At 36.7% G+C, this 19139-nt stretch overlaps 1 protein-coding gene across 8 annotated transcripts in view; it reads right to left on the bottom strand.

The window, feature by feature from the left end:
* The window catches only part of CDKL2 (cyclin dependent kinase like 2), a 42481-nt gene that overhangs the window by 20980 nt on the left and 2362 nt on the right, over positions 1-19139 (bottom strand). For all 8 annotated transcript variants that reach the window (XM_025992977.2, XM_025992981.2, XM_072745462.1 and 5 more), the window contains exons 2-5: positions 16920-17118; positions 5747-5941; positions 2384-2562; positions 773-885 (exon numbers count right to left, since the gene is read on the bottom strand). In XM_025992977.2, the coding sequence (XP_025848762.1) occupies positions 773-885; positions 2384-2562; positions 5747-5941; positions 16920-17087 (655 nt within the window). In that variant the 5' untranslated portion in view covers positions 17088-17118. The remainder of the gene's footprint in view (positions 1-772; positions 886-2383; positions 2563-5746; positions 5942-16919; positions 17119-19139) is intronic.

The raw sequence follows: 19139 nt of genomic DNA, 5'->3' as shown, positions 1-19139 counted from the left end.
TCTGCCTCTCTCTCTCTCTCTCTCTCTCTCTGTGACTATCATAAAAAAAAGAAAATAAATAAAATAAAATAACTATGAAGTTAATATTTCAACAAATGTAAGAAGACTTTGATAGTCTAGGTTTAAAATTCTGTCCAAAGCACCAAGATTAAATTACCTAAAAAGGAATGCCTGGGTGGCTCAGCAGTTGAGCATCTGCCTTTGGCTCAAGGCGTGATCCCAGCGTCCTGGGTTTAGTCCCACATCGGGGTCCCTGCAGGGAGCCTGCTTCTCCCTCTGCCTGTGTCTCTGCCTCTCTCTCTGTGTCATGAATTTAATAAATAAATTTATTTATTCTCATGAATAAATAAATAAAATATTTTTAAAAAAGTAAACTACCTAGAAGTCTCTGTGTCTCAATTTGAAGGTGAGTATGAGGGTAATAGTCATAGTACACCAAATGCTTGCTAACCCAAAGAAAAAAAATGATCATTTGCATCATTTACATGTGATTTACTGAATGCAAAAGTACAGAGAAAATTTACAGTCTTTGGTCTTTGTGGGGAGTGGGACAGGAGGGTATATGAGAGCATGAATAAGACCATACATCAGACAAACCAAAGCCAGGCTAAGAAGAATTAATATACATAGATAGTTGAGATTTTCCTATTTGCTCTCTACTGTCAGCTAAAACACATATCATCTTTAATATACCAACAACTTGTAAAATCAATACAAACAAAAACATAAGGGAAAAAATTCTAAAATTTAAAATGCAGATGCATAATCTTACCTAAACACATCATAATATGATATAGCTGATCAATATCAGAATCTCCAGGAAAAAGGGGTTCCCCCATGAGCATTTCAGTTACCAGACAACCAATGGCCCATACATCAACAGCCCTGAAATAAAAGCAATGTGGTATAAAGTCTGGCATCCTATGATGTTTATTGTGACTGAATATTTGGTACTGAGACTACTAGTGATAAGCTTTAAAATACCCATAAAAATACATTTCCCTATAAACTTAAAATACTAATTCCCAATTTTACTCAGTTATATTTCCAGGAACTTCAATCATAAGAGGGAAAAGGCTTCTGAAAAGTCAAAATTATTATTATGTGTACATTATTCTGGAAATAAGCCTTTTGGGTTTTCATCTGGAGCCTATCTATTCTTTGTTTATACATAATTCTAACAAGGTTGATCAGCCTATCCCACCACACCCCGAAAACAGCATACCAGAAGGCTGTTGGAGACACATTCAGTAACAGCAAGGAGAACTGAAAGCTAACAGGGGAAAAATAGAAAACTGTCTTAAAAATCAGTCACAAGGACTAAAGAAGAATATGCTGGTGTCCTTAGCATAGAGACAACTACCTTGAAATTGCTTAAGGTCATAGCTGAATTATACAATGGTACAGGGGAGCCTGGGTGGTACAATCGGATGGGTCTCCAACTCTTGGTTTCAGATCAGGTCATGACTAGGTTGTGAGATTGAGCCTCATATTGGGTGGGATCCATGCTTTATGAAGAGTCTGCTTAAAACTTTTTCTCCCTCTGCCCCTCTCCCTCCTCCAAAAAAAAGCAATCTTTTTCTTTTTTAAAAAATAAAATAAAATGGTACAAAGGTTACTATATAACAATAAAATGGGAACTCAGTGTAATTAAGAAAATATTAAATGATTGTGCACTGAAAACACAGAAAGTATAGAAAACATTTTAGGAAGATTTCTACCAAAAGCAGTAAAGGTTGCCATCCCTTCTTATCTAAATAATTCATTTGTGCAGATAATTTATTTTAAAAACATCTTACTCAAAAAAGAATCATCTTACTCAAATATGTTTCTACCCCCATCCTTGCCATCTTCACCTTGCCTCATTCTAACACTGTCAGATTTAGCCAATCAACATTCCCTCTCTTGCCTCCTAACTCTGGAAAACAAACAAAATGTTGTGGAAGGGGAAGTGGGTAGGGAGATGGGGTGACTGGGTGACAGGCACTAAGGAGGACACTTGACGGGATGAACACTGGGTGTTATACTATATGTTGGCAAATTGAATTTAAATAAAAATTAAAAGAAATAAAAAGAAATTTAAAAAAACACTTCCTCTCTTTACAAGTGATAAATATATCTATTTCCAACCCATGGTAAAATATAGCCCACTTACTCACCTTGACTTCCCTACCTTTAAAATAAGTATGCTTTCCCCAACTCATTGCACCAAAAACATTTAAAGAGGAGGACCCCAAAAGAATAAGTCAGTTCCCTAAGTGCAAAACTTCCTTTCAGTGCTATAAGGATCTTTGATTAAATTAGAAACATATTATCAGGAAAAAGTTATATTATCAAGAAAAAAGAATTAAACCTGCCCTCCACACCCTCATGGATGTCTTACTTGCCATACTTGACATCACCGACCAATAGTTCTGGAGCTCTGTACCATCGGGTTGCCACATAATCAGTATAAATTTCCCCAGGAGCTGCCAATGTTCGTGCAAATCCAAAATCACATAACTTGACAACACCAGACTGGGAGACTAATATGTTCTCTGGCTTTATATCTCTGTGTATAATCTAAGACAGAAAACAGAATATGGTATATATTGGGACATCAAGTTAAGCAAATTATTTTTTGAGGACCTGCCATGTGCAGGGTACTATTTTTCTCCCTATAACAAATACAAGTAAAAGCACATAAAATCGTTCCTGGCTCTCAAGCAATTGGGACCTTGCGAGGCAAGAAATACTAATGCTTGAAATTTCACTTAGACAATCAAAGATATTGTATGAAATATATATTATTAAATACCAAATCAACTGTTCTGTTAATGACTACTCACTCTCAAGACTAAGAGATAACAGAGTAAGGCTATCATTGAAGACTAGAGTGGTCATGGAAAATTTTAATGAAGTGCTGGGTTCTAAGATAGGTCTTTAATACTATGTGCAACCTGGATAAATGGAAGGACAATCCAAATGAAAGTAACAAGGAGAGCAAAAGACTGAATTTGAGGGGCGCCTAGGTGGCTCAGCTCCAGGTTGAGCATCTGACTTGATTTTGGCTGAGGTCATGATCTCAGGGTTGTGGGATCCAGCCCCAAGTCCCACTCCCTGTTCAGCGGGGAATCTGCTTCTCTCTCTCTCCATCTCTTTCCCTCTCTCTGTCTCTGTCTCTCTCAAATAAATAAATAAATAAATGAAAAAATAAATAAATCCTTTATAAAAAAAGAAAAAGAGGGATGTCTGGGTGGCTCAGTGGTTGAACACTGCCTTTGGCTCAGGGCATGATCCTGGAGTCCTGGGATCAAGTCCCACATTGGGCTCCCTGCAGAGAACCTGCTTCTTCCTCTGCCTGGGTCTCTGCCTCTCTCTCTGTCTCTCATGAATAAATAAATAAATAAATAAATAAATAAATAAATAAATAAATAAATATTTAAAATAATTAATTAACTTTAAAAAAGAAGAAAAAATGCAGACAAAAATATATCAGGAAACTCTAGGGAAATATTTTTCTAAAGTGGAGGTTATACACTAGGGAGGAAGGCTGCCTCAACTGCCAGACTGGGAAGTCTGAGTTTGTGTCAAGGCAATGGAAACCCATGGAAGTGACATAATCAATATGGTGTTTAAAAATATTGGCCATAAATAAACTAAATTAGAAAGAGGGAGAGAGGCCAGGAGAAGAACACTGGGACATTATGAGATGGTAAGAACCTAAACTAGACTGGTGTTCAGAGAAACGGAATGGAAAAGATACAATTTAAAAATATTCTCAATAAAAATCAACAGAATTTAGGAAGTAATCTCAGATATTTTACTTAAACCTGGAAATCTAAATCTAAATCTAATGGTGGTTCCATAAAAAGAAGTCTTAAAAAAGCTAGCTCTGATGGAATAATTACTAGTTTAGTTTTAGCCATATGGGCTTTTAGGTGGAGACATTCATCAGGCAATTAGAAATGTAAAAAGGGTACAACAAAGTCAGTGGTTAAGATTTTTAAAGGAGAGACTATGGAAGCAGAAAACAGGATGCTGGGAGACAATACTAAAAATCCACAGCTAGGCCAAGTAAACTACTAGGCCTCATTCTCTAATACACATAAGCTTCATTTTGAAAATTTTTATAATATATTTATTTTAAACTCTTTCAGAGGACCAGCATCCTAAATAGCAATCTGTCACTGCTGAGCATTTTGCATAGGCTACCAACTTCTGTCTCATCCTAGACATCCGGGTAAGGTCACAGGGTCAGCCCCATATCTACTATTAGCATTTGTTACTTATACAATCACACACATTTTAAAATGTGATTTAAAAATATTTGGTAAGGGGTGCCTGGGTGGCCCAGTCAGTTAAGCATCTGCCTTCAACTCAGGTCATGATCCAGGGTCCTGAGATCAAGCCCAGCATCAGGCTCTGCTCAGCAGGAAGTCTGCTTCTCCCTCTCCCTCTGCCATTCCCCCTGCTCTCTGACTCTATCTGACTCTATCTGCCAAATAAATAAAGTCTTTAAAAAACATATTTCATAAAACTGGCAGAATCAGGGTGTCTGGCTGGCTCAGTGGTTTAGCACCTGCCTTCAGCTCAGGGCGTAATCGTGGATCCCGGCCCTGGGATCGCCTATCACGTGGGACTCCCTGCACAGAGCCTACTTCTCCATCTGCCTGCGTCTCCCTCTCTCTGTGTCTCTCATGAATAAACAAATAAAACCTTAAAAAAACAAACTGGGCAGGGATCCCTGGGTGGTGCAGCGGTTTGGCGCCTGCCTTTGGCCCAGGGCGCCATCCTGGAGACCCAGGATCGAATCCCACGTCGGGCTCCCAGTGCATGGAGCCTGCTTCTCCCTCTGCCTGTGTCTCTGCCTCTCTGCCTCTCTCTGTGTGACTATCATGAATAAATAAATAAAAAATCTTTAAAAAAAAACTGGGCAGAATCAATGTGTTGAGTTATTTATTTTATACTTACAAGTGTCCTTTCACCTACAGGTGCTTTTATATGATTCTCAAAGGATATAAAATTATTGTGATAGACAATAGAGTAAAAGCAGGGATTTTCATATTTCACAACTAGGCAAGAGAATCTGAACTTAAAATTTGTGCTTTTCACTTAGCAAATGTCACCTAAAAAAACAAAAAACATGGGGCTCCTGGTGGCTCAGTTTCTGCTTGGGTCATGATCCCAGGGTCCTGGGAATAAGCCCTGCATTGGGCTCCCTACTCAGTGGGGAGTCTGCTTCTCCTTCTCTCTGCTACTGCCCCAGCTTGTGTGCTCTCTCGCTGGCTTACTCTCTCTCTGTCTCAAACAAATAAAATCTTAAAAAAAAAAGAGGCAAACAAATAATTTAATATGCATAGATGAAGTATTTAAAGTTGAAGTGTACTGATGTCTGCAACTTATGCATAAATAAATAACACAGGTTAATGGGTAGATAAATGAATGACTACATGAATAAATGTCATATAGCAAATACAGTAAAATGTTAACAGGTAAAGAATCCATGTGGTAGTTGTGTGGGTATTCATGTACACTCTATTCATGTACATTCTTTCATTTTTCAGTATAAACTAAAATTTTTATAATAAAATGTTGGAGGAAAGACCACATTATGATGAAACACGAAAATTGGTAAATATCAAAGTAACATGGTTCATTCAATTATTTGACTGGTCCAAACTTCAGGCTTGGCAAGTGTCTCATTAAGTGATGATATCTGGCAAGTTAATTGTTGGCAAAATAATTATTTAAACTAAACACTTACATTGTGACTGTGACAAAATCCAATTCCATTAATAATCTGAAACAAATACTTTTGAACCAGTTGGTAGTCTAGTCCATTGGGAAAGAGCTCCAAGTCATCAAGAATTGTATGGTCAACAAATTCAAAGACTAGGTACCATCGTTTTTTTTTCTTACACACTTCCAACAGATTCACCAGATTTTCATGCCTCAGTTGCTGTTGTAAAAAAAAAAATGCAAAATCATTTTTACAACATCAAATTATTTAGCAATAAGTCACAATATAAAATCTTAGTGTGGGACGCCTGGGTGGCTCAGGGGTTGAGCGCTTGCCTTTGGCTTTCTTTGGAAAGAAACCACTAGAACACAGCCCTGAAAACCTTCAATCAAAGAGAGATCTAGGAAATTTATACCCAACAAAATTGCCATTCAAGTAAAAGATGACAGCAAAAAATTTTGAAGATCAACAGTGAATCCATTAGTGTGGGACTAAGTCTTAGACAAATGTTGGCATCATTGTCACAAAACAGAAAGTGAATATTCAAAACCTAACAGGCACTAATGATATTACTAACAAATTTTGAAGAAATAAGATACAAACAAAAGTGTATATATGCTGATTTCCTTGTCAGTGGGTCAGAATTATATTTTCAACCTGAAATTTTAAATTATAAGACATAATTAAAGGTTTAATGGTAAACAGTAAGATAAATAAGATGTCTTCAAAAATCAGATGAGTTAAAAACAATAATAAAAGAAAAAAAGAAAAAAATCAGATGAGTAAGTGGAGAGAAAAGGAAACAGAAACATAATAATTACTTTACAAAGGGTTAAGTATATTACAAATGCTGTAGTTATAAAGGTAACAAATAATAAAATATAAAACCTTTCTAAATTACCAAAGGAAACTAATCAATATTTTAAAAATAATTCAAAGATTATATAGAAAATATTTTTAAAGGTGTACTAAAACAGTATATTACAAATATTTATATACTCCTTACTATGTTCCAGACACTATTCAATCATAAAAACCTATGAAATAGGTACCATTATTATTTTGTTTTATAGGGGAGGAAACCAAAGCACACAGAGATTAAGTAACTTGTCCAAGATCACATAGCAGTAATTGTCAAAGGCAGAATTAGAACCTAGTCACTGTGCCCTCTGTCTTTTCCTGAAAACATTTCATTTTTCTTTAGTTATCCTTCATGTCCAGAATGTATGCCATGTAAGCACATCCAGACTTGCAGCTGATTTGAATGTAAAATATTTAGATCTTACTCTTAACCACTAAGCCATAATGACTCTTAAAGGGGAAAAAACGATAATTAGACTGTACTTGTCTGTTACATCATAACTGTAAATGGGCTAAACTCATCTATTAAAATAAAAGATTGCAGATTGAATCACAAAGCACTTTCCAAATATATCACTGGTTAAGTGAATTAAGGTGTATCCATACAATGAAATAAACTGCAGCAATTAAAAAGAAAAAAGAAGTTTTATGTCCACTGATACACAGTAATCACTAAGATATATTAAGTGAAAAAAGTAAAAGGAAGGTCAGTGTGTAGAGTGTTGCGATTTGACACACACGCACATACTGCTCCATATACATCCATATTTTTGTATATGAATAAAATCCCTCTGATGGATATAGATAGAGGGTATAGCTAAATAGCCAACATGCAAAGGTGGCAGGGAAAGTTATTCAAATTTTATAGCATATTTATGTGTTACCTTTTCAAAAATCAAGTATATAAATAAATAAAATATGCATTAGTGTGTTAAAAGATAAACTGAAGCACATTAAAATTTATGTGGGATTATTTGATCAAACACCAATTTACACAGGGCACTACCAAACTGAAAGAAGTGCGGAGCGCTCTAATGGTAGAAGCTAAAGAAAAGGCTTTCATAGAGCAGATGTGGAAGCAAAGTGAGGAAATTATCTGGTTGGCTGTTTTGTATGTGGTTGCATCATTTGGGAAAGCCTACTTTGCTGTTGGTTAGTGGTTGTTTTTAAGTTACAGTATTTTAACTGGAGCAGACTCACAAGTGAAAACCTTTGCAGGAACCAATGCCAAGGCAGGAAAACCTGAACTGTAATTGACAAATTGCTGGATGCTCAGTGTGGACAAATCTAAAAGTTCAAAAACTCCAGAAGAACCCAGTCTCAGAGGGGCCCCACAATATTGTGAGATTTATCTCCAGGAGCTCAGCCAGATCCCCAAGGAAATTTTGGAGAAAACTCTCTTCCCCCTTCCATAGGAGGAAGAAAAGGGAGCCATTCTGAAATATGCCAGAGCTCTGTTCTTAACAAGGCCTACCATCTGCAAAAACTAGTTGAGCAGTGTCTAAGCAGCTGTGGTATTATCTAACTGGCCTGGGAAAGAGAAATATCCAACTTCATCCTACTCCAGCCATCCTGTCCCACCTAAGACAGGGAGGAAAAAATGAGAAACACTTTCAAAGTTCACTCTCCAGAAGTATAAGTAGACTAAAAGACTGACAACTATCATAGGACTATAAAGCTCTTCCCCTCCCCTACACCTCAACTCCAGGTTACTAAAGCCTATTTACAGAAGTTCCTATTATCCAGGGCATCATGCCCAGCTATCAAGAAAATATTACAAGATATATCAAAAGGCAAAAAAACAACTTAAAGACACAGAACAAGCATTGAAACCAGATATGGCAGGGATGCAGGAATTTAAAGCAACTATAATTACTATGCTAAGGACTGTAATGAGGAAAGTCGACAGCATGCAATAACAGATGGCGATGGAACCAGAGATGAAAATCCTAAGAAAGAGCCAAAAAGAAATGCTGGAGGTAAAAAACACTAACAAAATGAAGAATGTCTCTGATGGGTTTATTCATAGAGTAGACACACCTCAGGAAAGAATCTCTAAGCTAGAGGATATGTCAATAGAATTCTCAAAAACCAAAAAGGGAAGAATAAGGAAAAAAAAAAAAAGACTATCCAAAGACTTCGAGACAACTATAAATGGTATAACATACATGTAATGAGAGTACCAGAAGGAGAAGAAAGAAACAAAGGAAATATTTGAAACAGTAACGATAGACAATTTCCTCAAAATTAATGTCAGATACTATATCACAGATCCAGGAAGCTCAGAGAACACCAAGCAGGATAAATGCAAGAGAAAAAAACAAACAAACAAATGTTAGCATATCATTTTCAAAATATAGAAAATAAATGATGAAAAAATCCTGAAAGAAGCCAGAGGACAGAAGCATCTTACTTATGCAGAAACAAAGAATTACATCCAACTTCTCCTCAGAAACCACGCAAGCAACAAGAGTGCAGTGAAATATTTAAAGTAGTGATAGGAAAAAAAAACACCAATCTAGATTTCTGTATACTGCAAAATAATCCTTCAAAGGTAAAGGAAAAATAGAGTTTCAGAGACAAACATAAATTGGGGAAATGTGTTGCCAGTGGACCTGCCTTGCAAGAAATGTTAAAAGAAATTCTTTATAGAGAGAAGGAAAAAATATAGGCCAGAAAATCTGATCTATATAAAGAAAGGAAAAGCATCAAAGGATTAAGTAAAGGTAAAATAAAAACTTTATTTTTCTTATTCTTAATTGACATAACAGTTTGTTCAAAATTACAATAGCAACAATGTATTTGACTATATATGCTTATGAATATATCTTATGTATGCATATGCTAAGGTATGCTTTTATATAAGTGAGATGAATGGCAGCAATGATACAAAAGACAGGATGAAGGAATTAGGATTACTTTATTATTATACATTACTCGTATGAGTAATGAAGCAGTACGGTGTTATCCGAAAATGGATTCGAATTAGTTGTAAATGTATGTTGCAAATTGTAGGGTAACACTTAAAAAAAAAAGTTTAAAAAGAATGATAACTGATACGCTAAGAAAGGAAGGAAAAAATGGTATCATATTAAATGCTCAATTACACCCACAAAAGGCAGTAAAAGAATAGGAGACAAATACAGAACAAGGGCAACAAATTGAAAATAGTAACAAATATGGTAGATAGTAACTCAGCTATATCAATAGTCAGTTTGAATGTCAATGACCTAAATGTACCAATTAAAAGACACACATTATCAGAACAGATCAAAACACACAATCTTACTATAAGTAACCTACAAGAAATACACATTATGTATAAAAATACATGCAAATTAACAGTAAATAGATGGAGGGGCACCTGGCTGGCTCAGTCAGTAGAGTTCGCAATGCTTGAGCTCAGGGTTATGAGTCTGAGCCTCATGGTAGGTGCAGAGATTACTTAAAAATAAAATCTTTATTTTTAAATAAAATAAAATAAAATAAAATAAAATAAAATAAAATAAAATAAAATAAAATAAAATAAAATAAAATAAAATAAAATAAAATAAAATCTTTAGGGATGCCTGGGTGACTCAGCAGTTGAGCATGTGCCTTTAGCTCAGAGTGTGATCCTGGTCCCGGGATCAAGTCCCATATCGGGCTCCCTGTGAGGAGCCTGCTTCTGCCTCTGCCTGTGTCTCTGCCTCTCTCTCTCTCTCTCTCTCTGTGTCTCTCAAAAATAAATAAATAAATAAATAAATAAATAAATAAATAAATAAATTATTTTAAAAATAAAAGAAAATCTTTAAATAAATAAGCTAAATTAAATGGGTGAAGAAAATACACCACACTAATCAAAATAAAGCAAGAGCAGTCATATTAATTCCAGAATAAGCCAAACTACCAAGTAAGAAAGTTTATCAAAGATAAAAAGGGTATTACATAATGAAAAGGGTGTCTCTTCTCCAAAGAGACATAACAATTCTTAATATGTATGTGCCTAACAACAGAACATCAAACTATATGAAACTGATAGAAACTATAGAAACTGATAGAACTGCAGAGAGAAATAAACAAATCCACTATCATAGTTGGAAACATCAACCATTCCTCTCAGAAATAGACCCAATGGGTAGAGAATCAGTACGGACACAAAGTTGAATTCAACACCACCACCATCAACCAACTTCATATAATTGACATAATCTACATATCTACAGATTATCCAACAGCAGAATTCATGTATTTTTCAAGTTCAAATGGAACATTCACCAAGACAGACCACATTGTTGGCCACAAAACACATCTTAACAAATTTAAAATAATAGAAATCATACAATCTTTGCTCTTGTGCCATAATGGAATTAAACTAGAAATCAGGAGCTCCTGGGTAGCTCAGCAGTTGAGCATCTGCCTTTGGCTCAGGGCATGATCCTGGGGTCTGGGATCAAGTCCCATATCAGGTTCCTTGCAGGGAGCCTGCTTCTCCCTCGGCCTGTGTCTCTGCCTCTCTTCCTCTGTGTCTCTCATGAATAAATAAATAAAATCTTTAAAAAAATAAACTATAAATCAATAACAAAAAGATAACTGGGAAATTCTAAAATATATGGAGATTAAACAATACACTTCTAAAATGAAAATATCAGTTATGAGTTCCACCTTTCTCTTTCCCTCTAACTCTTTCTATCTGTAACATAAAAATATTACTCAGAACAAAAATATAAAACCACTATTCTAAGGGACAAGAGAAATAAGATAGTAAAGCATATCTAGATTAGGATCTTTTTTTTAAGATTTTATTTATTTATTTATTTATTTATTTATTTATTTATTTATTTATTTATTCATGAAAGACACAGAGAGAAAGGCAGAGACACAAGCAGAGGGAGAAGCAGTCTCCATGAAAGGAGCCCAATGTGGACTCGATCCCAGGACCCTGGGATCATGACCTGAGCCAAAGGCAGATACTCAACCACTGAGCCACCCGGCTGCCCCTAGACTAGGATCTTGAAGACAGAGACCCAGGGCAGTGAGCTAAGCAATTAGAGTTGTGTTGTTTTGTTTTGTTTGTTTTGTTTTGTTTTGTTTTGAAACCTAGAAACATATCAATTCAGAGAGAAGATTAAGAGTTTGAGTGGCACTTTTGACAATCTTGGGGCTTAACATAATAGTGATTGGTGTCTGGGGCCCATCAAGGTAAAAAGAAGGGGTACAGCCTGATGAGATCCTTTCACTTTGGATTGGCCCTAAAAGTCCACAAACTATAAGGCTGAATAATAAATAGGCATTCTCATGGACTACAATTCAAATTCAAATAATGTAAATTCCTCAAATTAGATTAAGATGATGGTACAATGTTAAGTTTCCTGGAGTGCCCTCAAGAGCCTCAATAGAAAGAGGTAAATGTTACTCCTCTCAGGGGAATGATCTCATCCCGAGACTCAAGCTATGTGTACAAATTTAAAAATTAATATAGGCATATCCAGAAGTTAATTTAATGAAAAAACAAATGAAACAAAAAACAATAGAAATAAAAATATGAGAGATCCAGATAATTAGGTACTAGATACAGACTATAGAAAAGACTAATTTAAATAGTCAAGAAAGCACAATAAAGAGTTTTGGCAGCAAACTGGAAACTATTTTAAAAATCCAATGGAAAAAAAATCCAATGGAAATACTAAAATTAAAAATATATTTTTAATCAAGAAATCAATGCTTAAGTATAAAAGTAGATTGGGGGGCACCTGGGTGGCTCAGTGGTTGAGCCTTTGGCTCAGGTCATGATACTGGGGTCCTGGGATCAAGTCCCACATCAGGCTCCCCACAGGAAGGCTGCTTCTCCCTCTGCCCATGTCTCTGCCTCTCTCTCTCTGTGTGTCTTTCATGAATAGATAAATAAAATCTTTTTTAAAAAAGTAAATTGAAAATAGTTGAAACAGAATTACTGAATTGGAGGATTAGTCAGAAGAAAACATCTAGAATGAAGCAGGGAAAAATGAAAGGTTGAAAAACAAAGAATAAGACATATGGGGAGAGGTCTAATATATGAAACTGAATTCTTTTTTTTTTTTTTTTTAGATTGTATTTATTTATTTGAGAGCAAGAGTGTGAGAGCATGGTGGGAGGGGTGGGGATGGGCGGGGCACAGAGAGAAGCAGGCTCCCCGCTGAGCCTTTTTTTTTTTTTTTTTTTTTTTTGAGGCTGACAGTCTTGCTTTAATTGGGAGAAAATGGGCTGCAGCGCATCTGGCAGATTGAGAGTCACCAGCAGCCAAAGGTGGGGTTGTGCAGGCAGCTGAGGGGCTCAGGGCCCCCTGCCTCACGTAGAAGAGAGAGGAAGAAGAGAGAGGTCAAATTCTAACCCAGATGGGAAAGTTGGTCCCGGGGGCAGTTTCACTTCCTTTCCTCACTCTCAGGAAGGGGAAGGGCATCATCTCCCCCTTGCTGCCAAAGTTTCCTTTGGAAGAGGTTGGGGAGTTTCTAAAAATCTGCCCTCCATCCACCACCCTGCTCTGCTTGCTCACTCTCTCTCTCTCTCTCTCTCTCAAATAAATAAATAAAATATTTTTAAGAAAAGAAATATAGGGGCATCTGGCTGGCTCTGTCAGTAAAGCTTGTAACTCTCGATCTTACGGACATGAGTTCAAGCTCCAAATTGAGTGTAGAATTTACATAGAAAGAAAAAGAGGGATCCCTGGGTGGCGCAGCGGTTTAGCACATGCCTTTGGCCCAGGGCACGATCCTGGAGACGTGGGATCGAATCCCACGTCGGGCTCCCAGTGCATGGAGCCTGCTTCTCCCTCTGCCTATGTCTCTGTCTCTCTCTCTCTCTCTGTGACTATCATAAATAAATAAAAAAATTTAAAAAGAAAGAAAGAAAGAAAGAAAGAAAGAAAGAAAGAAAGAAAGAAAGAAAGAAAGAAAGAAAAAGAAAGAAAGAAAGAAAAGGAAAGACCTCGAGAGCTTGTTTGTAGGCTCTGGCAAGAGAGCATAGCTACTCATATCCTCTTGACCAAAGAATGATCCTCCTCTATCCAGGAAGGCGGTTCTCTTAGTTTGAGTGTACAGCTTCAGGAGGGTCACACATCGAGCCATATGGGAGGAACTGGGACACCAACTCAGCCAGCCAGATCATCCAAGCCAACCCTTGTGATCAATGGGGTGACAGATGTCACAACCAGATCACCCTCACATACAGCCCCTATCAAAATACCATCAACATTTTTCACAAAACTAGAACAAATAACCCTAAAATTTGTATGGAACCTAGAAAAGACCCCAAATAGCCAAAGAAATGTTGACAAAGAAAACCAAAGTTGGAGGCATCACAATGCCTGACTTCGAGCTGTATTACAAAGCTGTGATCATCAAGACAGTGTGGTACTGGCACAAAAACAGACACATAGATTAATGGGACAGAATAGAGAACCCAGAAATGAGCTCTCAACTCTATGGTCAACTAATCTTTGACAAAGCAGGAAAAAATATCCAATGGGAAAAAAGACATTCCTCAACAAATGGTGCTGGGAAAATTAAGACAGCCATATGCAGAAGAATGAAACTGGGCCACTTTCTTACACCATACATTAAAATAAACTCAAAATGGATGAAAGACCTAAATGTGAGACAGGAATCTATCCAAATCCTAGAGGGAAACATAGGCAGAAAACCTCTTTGACCTCGGCTGCAGCAACTTCTTGCTAGACACATCTTCAAAGGTAAGGGAGGGGGCACTTGGGTGGCTCAGTAGTTCAACATCTCCCTTTAGCTCAGGTCATGATCCTGGGGTCCTAGGATTGAGTCCTACATCAGGCTCCCTGCAGGAAGCCTGCTTCTCCCTCTTCCTGTGTCTCTGCCTCTCTCTCTCTGTGTCTCTCATAAATAAATAAATAAATAAATAAATAAATAAATAAATAAATAAATAAATAAAATCTTTAAAACAAAAAAGTCAAGGAAATCAAAAGCAAAAATGAAGTATTGGGACTTCATCAAGATAAAAAGCTTTTGCATGGCAGAGGAAATAGTCAACAAAACTAAAAGAAAACCTACAGAATGGGAGAAAATATTTGCAAATGTTTTATAAGATAGAGGGCTAGTATCTAAAATCTATAAAGAACTTATCAAACTCAACATCCAAAAAACAAAAAATTCAGTCAAGAAATGAGGAGAAGATATGAGCAGACATTTCTCTGAAGAAGACATACAATGAGCAATAGTCATGCCTTCGATAAACCTGTGGCTACGTTACTGCCACTGCGCAAAGCTCGAAGAAGACATACAAATGGTCAACAGACACATGAAAAAATGTTCAGCATCACTTGGCATCAGGAAAATACAAATAAAAAAAAAAAAGGAAAATACAAATCAAAACCACAATGAGATACCACCTCACACCAGTCAGAATGGCTAAAATTAACAACTCAGGAAACAATAGATGTGAGCAAGGATGCGGAGAAAGGACTGTTGGTGGGAATCCAAACTGGTGCAGCCACTCTAGAAGATAGTATGGAGATTCCTCAAAAAGTTTAAAATAGGGGCACTTGGGTAGCTCAGTCAGTTAAATATCTGCCTTCAGCTCAGGTCATGATCCCAGGATCCCTCTACAGTTCCCTCTGCTTGTGTGTGCTCTCTCTCAAATAAATAAATAAAATTTTTTAAAAAGTCAAAAATAGAGCTACCTGATGACTCAGCAATTACACTACTAGGTATTTATCCAAATGATACAAACATAGTGATTTGAAGGGGCACCTGTAGCCCAACATTTATACCAGCAATATCCATGACAGCCAAACTACAGAAAGAGCCCAGATGTCTATTGACAGATGGATAAAGAAGATGTGGTAAATATATAATGGAATATTAGTCAACCATCAAAAAGAATGAAATCTTACCATTTGCAACAACATGGATGGAACTAGAAGGTATCATGTTAAATGAAATATATCAGAGAAAGACAAATATATGATTTCATGCATATGTGGAATTTAAGAAACAAAACAGATGAACACAGGGAAAGGAAGATAAAATAAGACAAAAACAGAGTGGAAGAGAAACCGTAAGAGACTCTTAACTATAGGAAACAAACTGAGGACTGCTAGAGGGGAAGTGGGTGAGAGGATGGGGTAAGTGGATGATGAGAACTAAGGAGGGCATGTGATGTGATGAGCACTGGGTGTTATATGCAACTAATGAATCACTAAATTCTACTTCTGAAACTAGTAACACACTATATGTTAATTAAACTGAATTTAAATTAAATTTTAAAAGAAATACAAAATAGAGAAGATCAAACATTGATTCTTTCTAAAGATAAATAAAATTCATAAACTTTTGGTGAGACTGATTAGAGAGAGATCACAGAGCGGGCCTGAGATTCACAAAGGTTTGCTTGCAAAGTGAGCTCTTGGTTGGCACTTGGGAACTTGGATTTCATGAAAGTTCCCTTCATTTCCAGAACTGATAAAGTGGCTCAATGTGAAAAAAAAAAAAAAAATGTTGTTGGGATCCCTGGGTGGCGCAGCGGTTTGGCGCCTGCCTTTGGCCCAGGGCGCGATCCTGGAGAGGCGGGATTGAATCCCACGTCGGGCTCCCAGTGCATGGAGCCTACTTCTCCCTCTGCCTGTGTCTCTGCCTCTCTCTCTCTCTCTCTCTCTCTCTGTGACTATCATAAAAAAATAAAAATTTTTTTAAAATGTTGTTTATGCTGAATATCTGTATTCCTTCTGGGATTCTGGAATTTTGGTATGAGCCAGGCAGAGGGTGTCTACATGAACATCCCCCAGTAAAAACCCTGGACACTGAATCTACTGAATTTCCTTGGTTAACAATATTTCACATATGTTGTCACAGCTCATTTTGGTAAAAAAAATAAGTGTGTCCAGTGGGACTCCACTGGAAGAGGATTCTTGGAAACCAGTGTGACTAGTTTTCTCTGGAATTCACCCCATGTGCCTTTTCCTTTGCTGATTTTGCTTTATATCCTTTCACTATAATAAATCACAGCCATGAGTACAACTAAATGATGAGTGCTCTGAGTCCTCATATTGAGTCATAGATGATGGAGTGGTCCTTAGGACCCCCAACGCAGATGATAGATAATATATTGATCGATAGATCAATAGATAGATAGGCAGATAGATACAGAAAGAAGCAACAAATACTTTAAAAATCATGTTTACAGTCATAGGATAAATTGAATATGCATATACAATAATTTTATTTGTTTATTGCCAAAAAAATTTATATCTTAAATCTTGGTATGGAAATTAATGTAAAAACAGTAATTTTTCTCTAAAAATGTAATCTTGATCAAGAAACAACTAATTTTTTAACTCAATATTGATACTCACCTTTAGTAACTTGATTTCTCGCATAGCAATTTTTTTAACCATTTTGTCATCATCACTTTCTAAGAACTTCTTGATGGCCACAATTCTTCCACTATCTTTATTCCTACACTTCATCACCATCCCATAGCTCCCTTCTCCAACCAATCCTAGGTTCTCATATTTTTCCATTTTGATTCAAAAACAGTAGGAATTCTTCTTGCTGTGGGAGCCAAAACATAGAGTTAATAATGTTGAGTATATTAATTTCCTCCACCTTTCCAGTAAATTAATTCTTCCCCACTTGTTTTCCATATTAGAGTAGTCACTGTGTCAATAGCTGTTCTGTTCTGACTATTTCTTACTATTTCCACATCTAAGCTATGTTTTCAGATTATTTCATATAGACATTTCATAATAGACAAGAATTAAAGCCATTAAATTTAAATTATTAGACGCCATGTTAATGAAATTCTATATATTTTTTCTATATATTTTTGATACAGATAGAACAATGCTTGAACTATCATAAACAGCAATTATAGCTTACTTTAGAAAAACACAATTTCTTTTCACTCAGAGGTGAAAAAGCACAAATGAGTTTTATTTTGTTTTTTAAGATTTTATTGTTAAGTAATCTCCGCACCCAAGTGGGACTGCCACTCACAGTCCGGAGATCAAGAGTCACTCATCCTACCAACTGAGCCAGCCAGGGGCCCCAGTGAGTTTGGTTTTAGTGAAGACCAAATTTATTTATCTATTTACATCAGATTTTAAAAAGCAAAGTTGAGGGGCACCTGAGTGGCTCAATCGGTTGAGCAACTGCCTTCTCTCAGGTCATGATCCCAACTCCCAGGATTGAGCCCCACATTGGTCTCCCTGCTCCCTGGGGAAGTTGCTTCTCCCTCTGCCCCTCGCCCAGCTTGTGATCTCTCTCTCATTCGCGTGCGCTCTCTCTCTCTCTCTCTCTCAAATAAATAAAATCTTTAAAAAAAAAAAAAAGCGAGGTTGAGGGGCGTGTGAGGTGCTTAGTTGGTTAAGCAATGGACTCTTAGTTTCCACTTAGGTCATGATCTCATGGGTTGTGGGATTGAGCTCCAAAGTCAGGCTCAGAGTGAGGGGTGGGGGGACGGTGGTTCCCTCCCTCTGCCCCTCCTCTCACCTATACTTTCTCTCTTTCTCTCAAATAAATAGATAAATCTAAAAAAAAGCAAAATTGAAAAATTTTATGCACTTTCTACTCAGTTGGGAAAAATATTTGTTCACAAAATGATCACTTACTTACCAAGTTAACAGTAAGAAACTTTGATAAACTATTTTTCTTTACTTCTCTTACGATAGTAATTAAATTCCCATATTGAACTTACAAAATAACAATGACATCACAGTTTATAACCAAATTGTTTAAAAATTAAATTTTAGTAGTACCAAATACAATATTTCAAAAATCCTTTTAATGATTTTGCAGTGTAAATGGAGTGTAACCTGAATTTTGTGTTTAGAATTCTTTGACATCTCATTATCTGACATTTTTTTGGGGTAAGAGCAATACTAGTAATGACTGATGAAGGATCAGCAATCATTCCACTACATATTTTGGTATAGAAAAAAACTTTTCAGTTCAAATACAGGTGATTAAGATTTTAATTCACAAGTCTTGATTGTCATGGAATATAAAAACTAATAAACAGGGCAGCCCAGGTGGCTCAGCAGTTTAGCGCCGCCTTCAGCCCAGAGCATGATCCTGGAGACCCGGGATCGAGTCCTACCTCGGGCTCCCTGCGTGAAGCCTGCTTCTCCCTCTGCCTGTGTCTCTGCCTCTCTTTCTCTCTCTCTGTGTCTCTCATTAATAAATCAATAAAATCTTAAAAAAAAAAAACCACACTGATAACTCCACGGGGACACTTGGGTGGCTCAGTGGTTGAGCGTTTGCCTCTCGCTCAGGGCATGATCCTAGACTCCGGGGATTGAATCCCACATCTGGCTCCCGGCATGCATCCTGCTTCTCCCTCTGCCTGTGTCTCCATAAATAAATAAAAATCTTTAAAAATTTTTTAAAAAATAGAAAAGAGATTTCCTTAGCTTGCTATCATAGCTCCAAATGGTCCCCTTCCTAGGTCCACCTCTCATCTCTGTTTTTCCACCCGTAAAATCAGCTGTTGGATAGTCCCAGTTATGGAATACAAGGGGAAAAAAAAAAAAAAAAAAAAAAAAAGGATGCCCGGATGGCTCAGTGGTTAAACT

The sequence above is a fragment of the Vulpes vulpes genome, unplaced genomic scaffold, assembly GCF_048418805.1.
Source record: "Vulpes vulpes isolate BD-2025 unplaced genomic scaffold, VulVul3 u000000899, whole genome shotgun sequence".
Taxonomy (NCBI): domain Eukaryota; kingdom Metazoa; phylum Chordata; class Mammalia; order Carnivora; family Canidae; genus Vulpes; species Vulpes vulpes.
The sequence above is the reverse complement of the archived record's forward strand: the minus strand, read 5'-3'. Positions and strand labels throughout refer to the sequence as shown.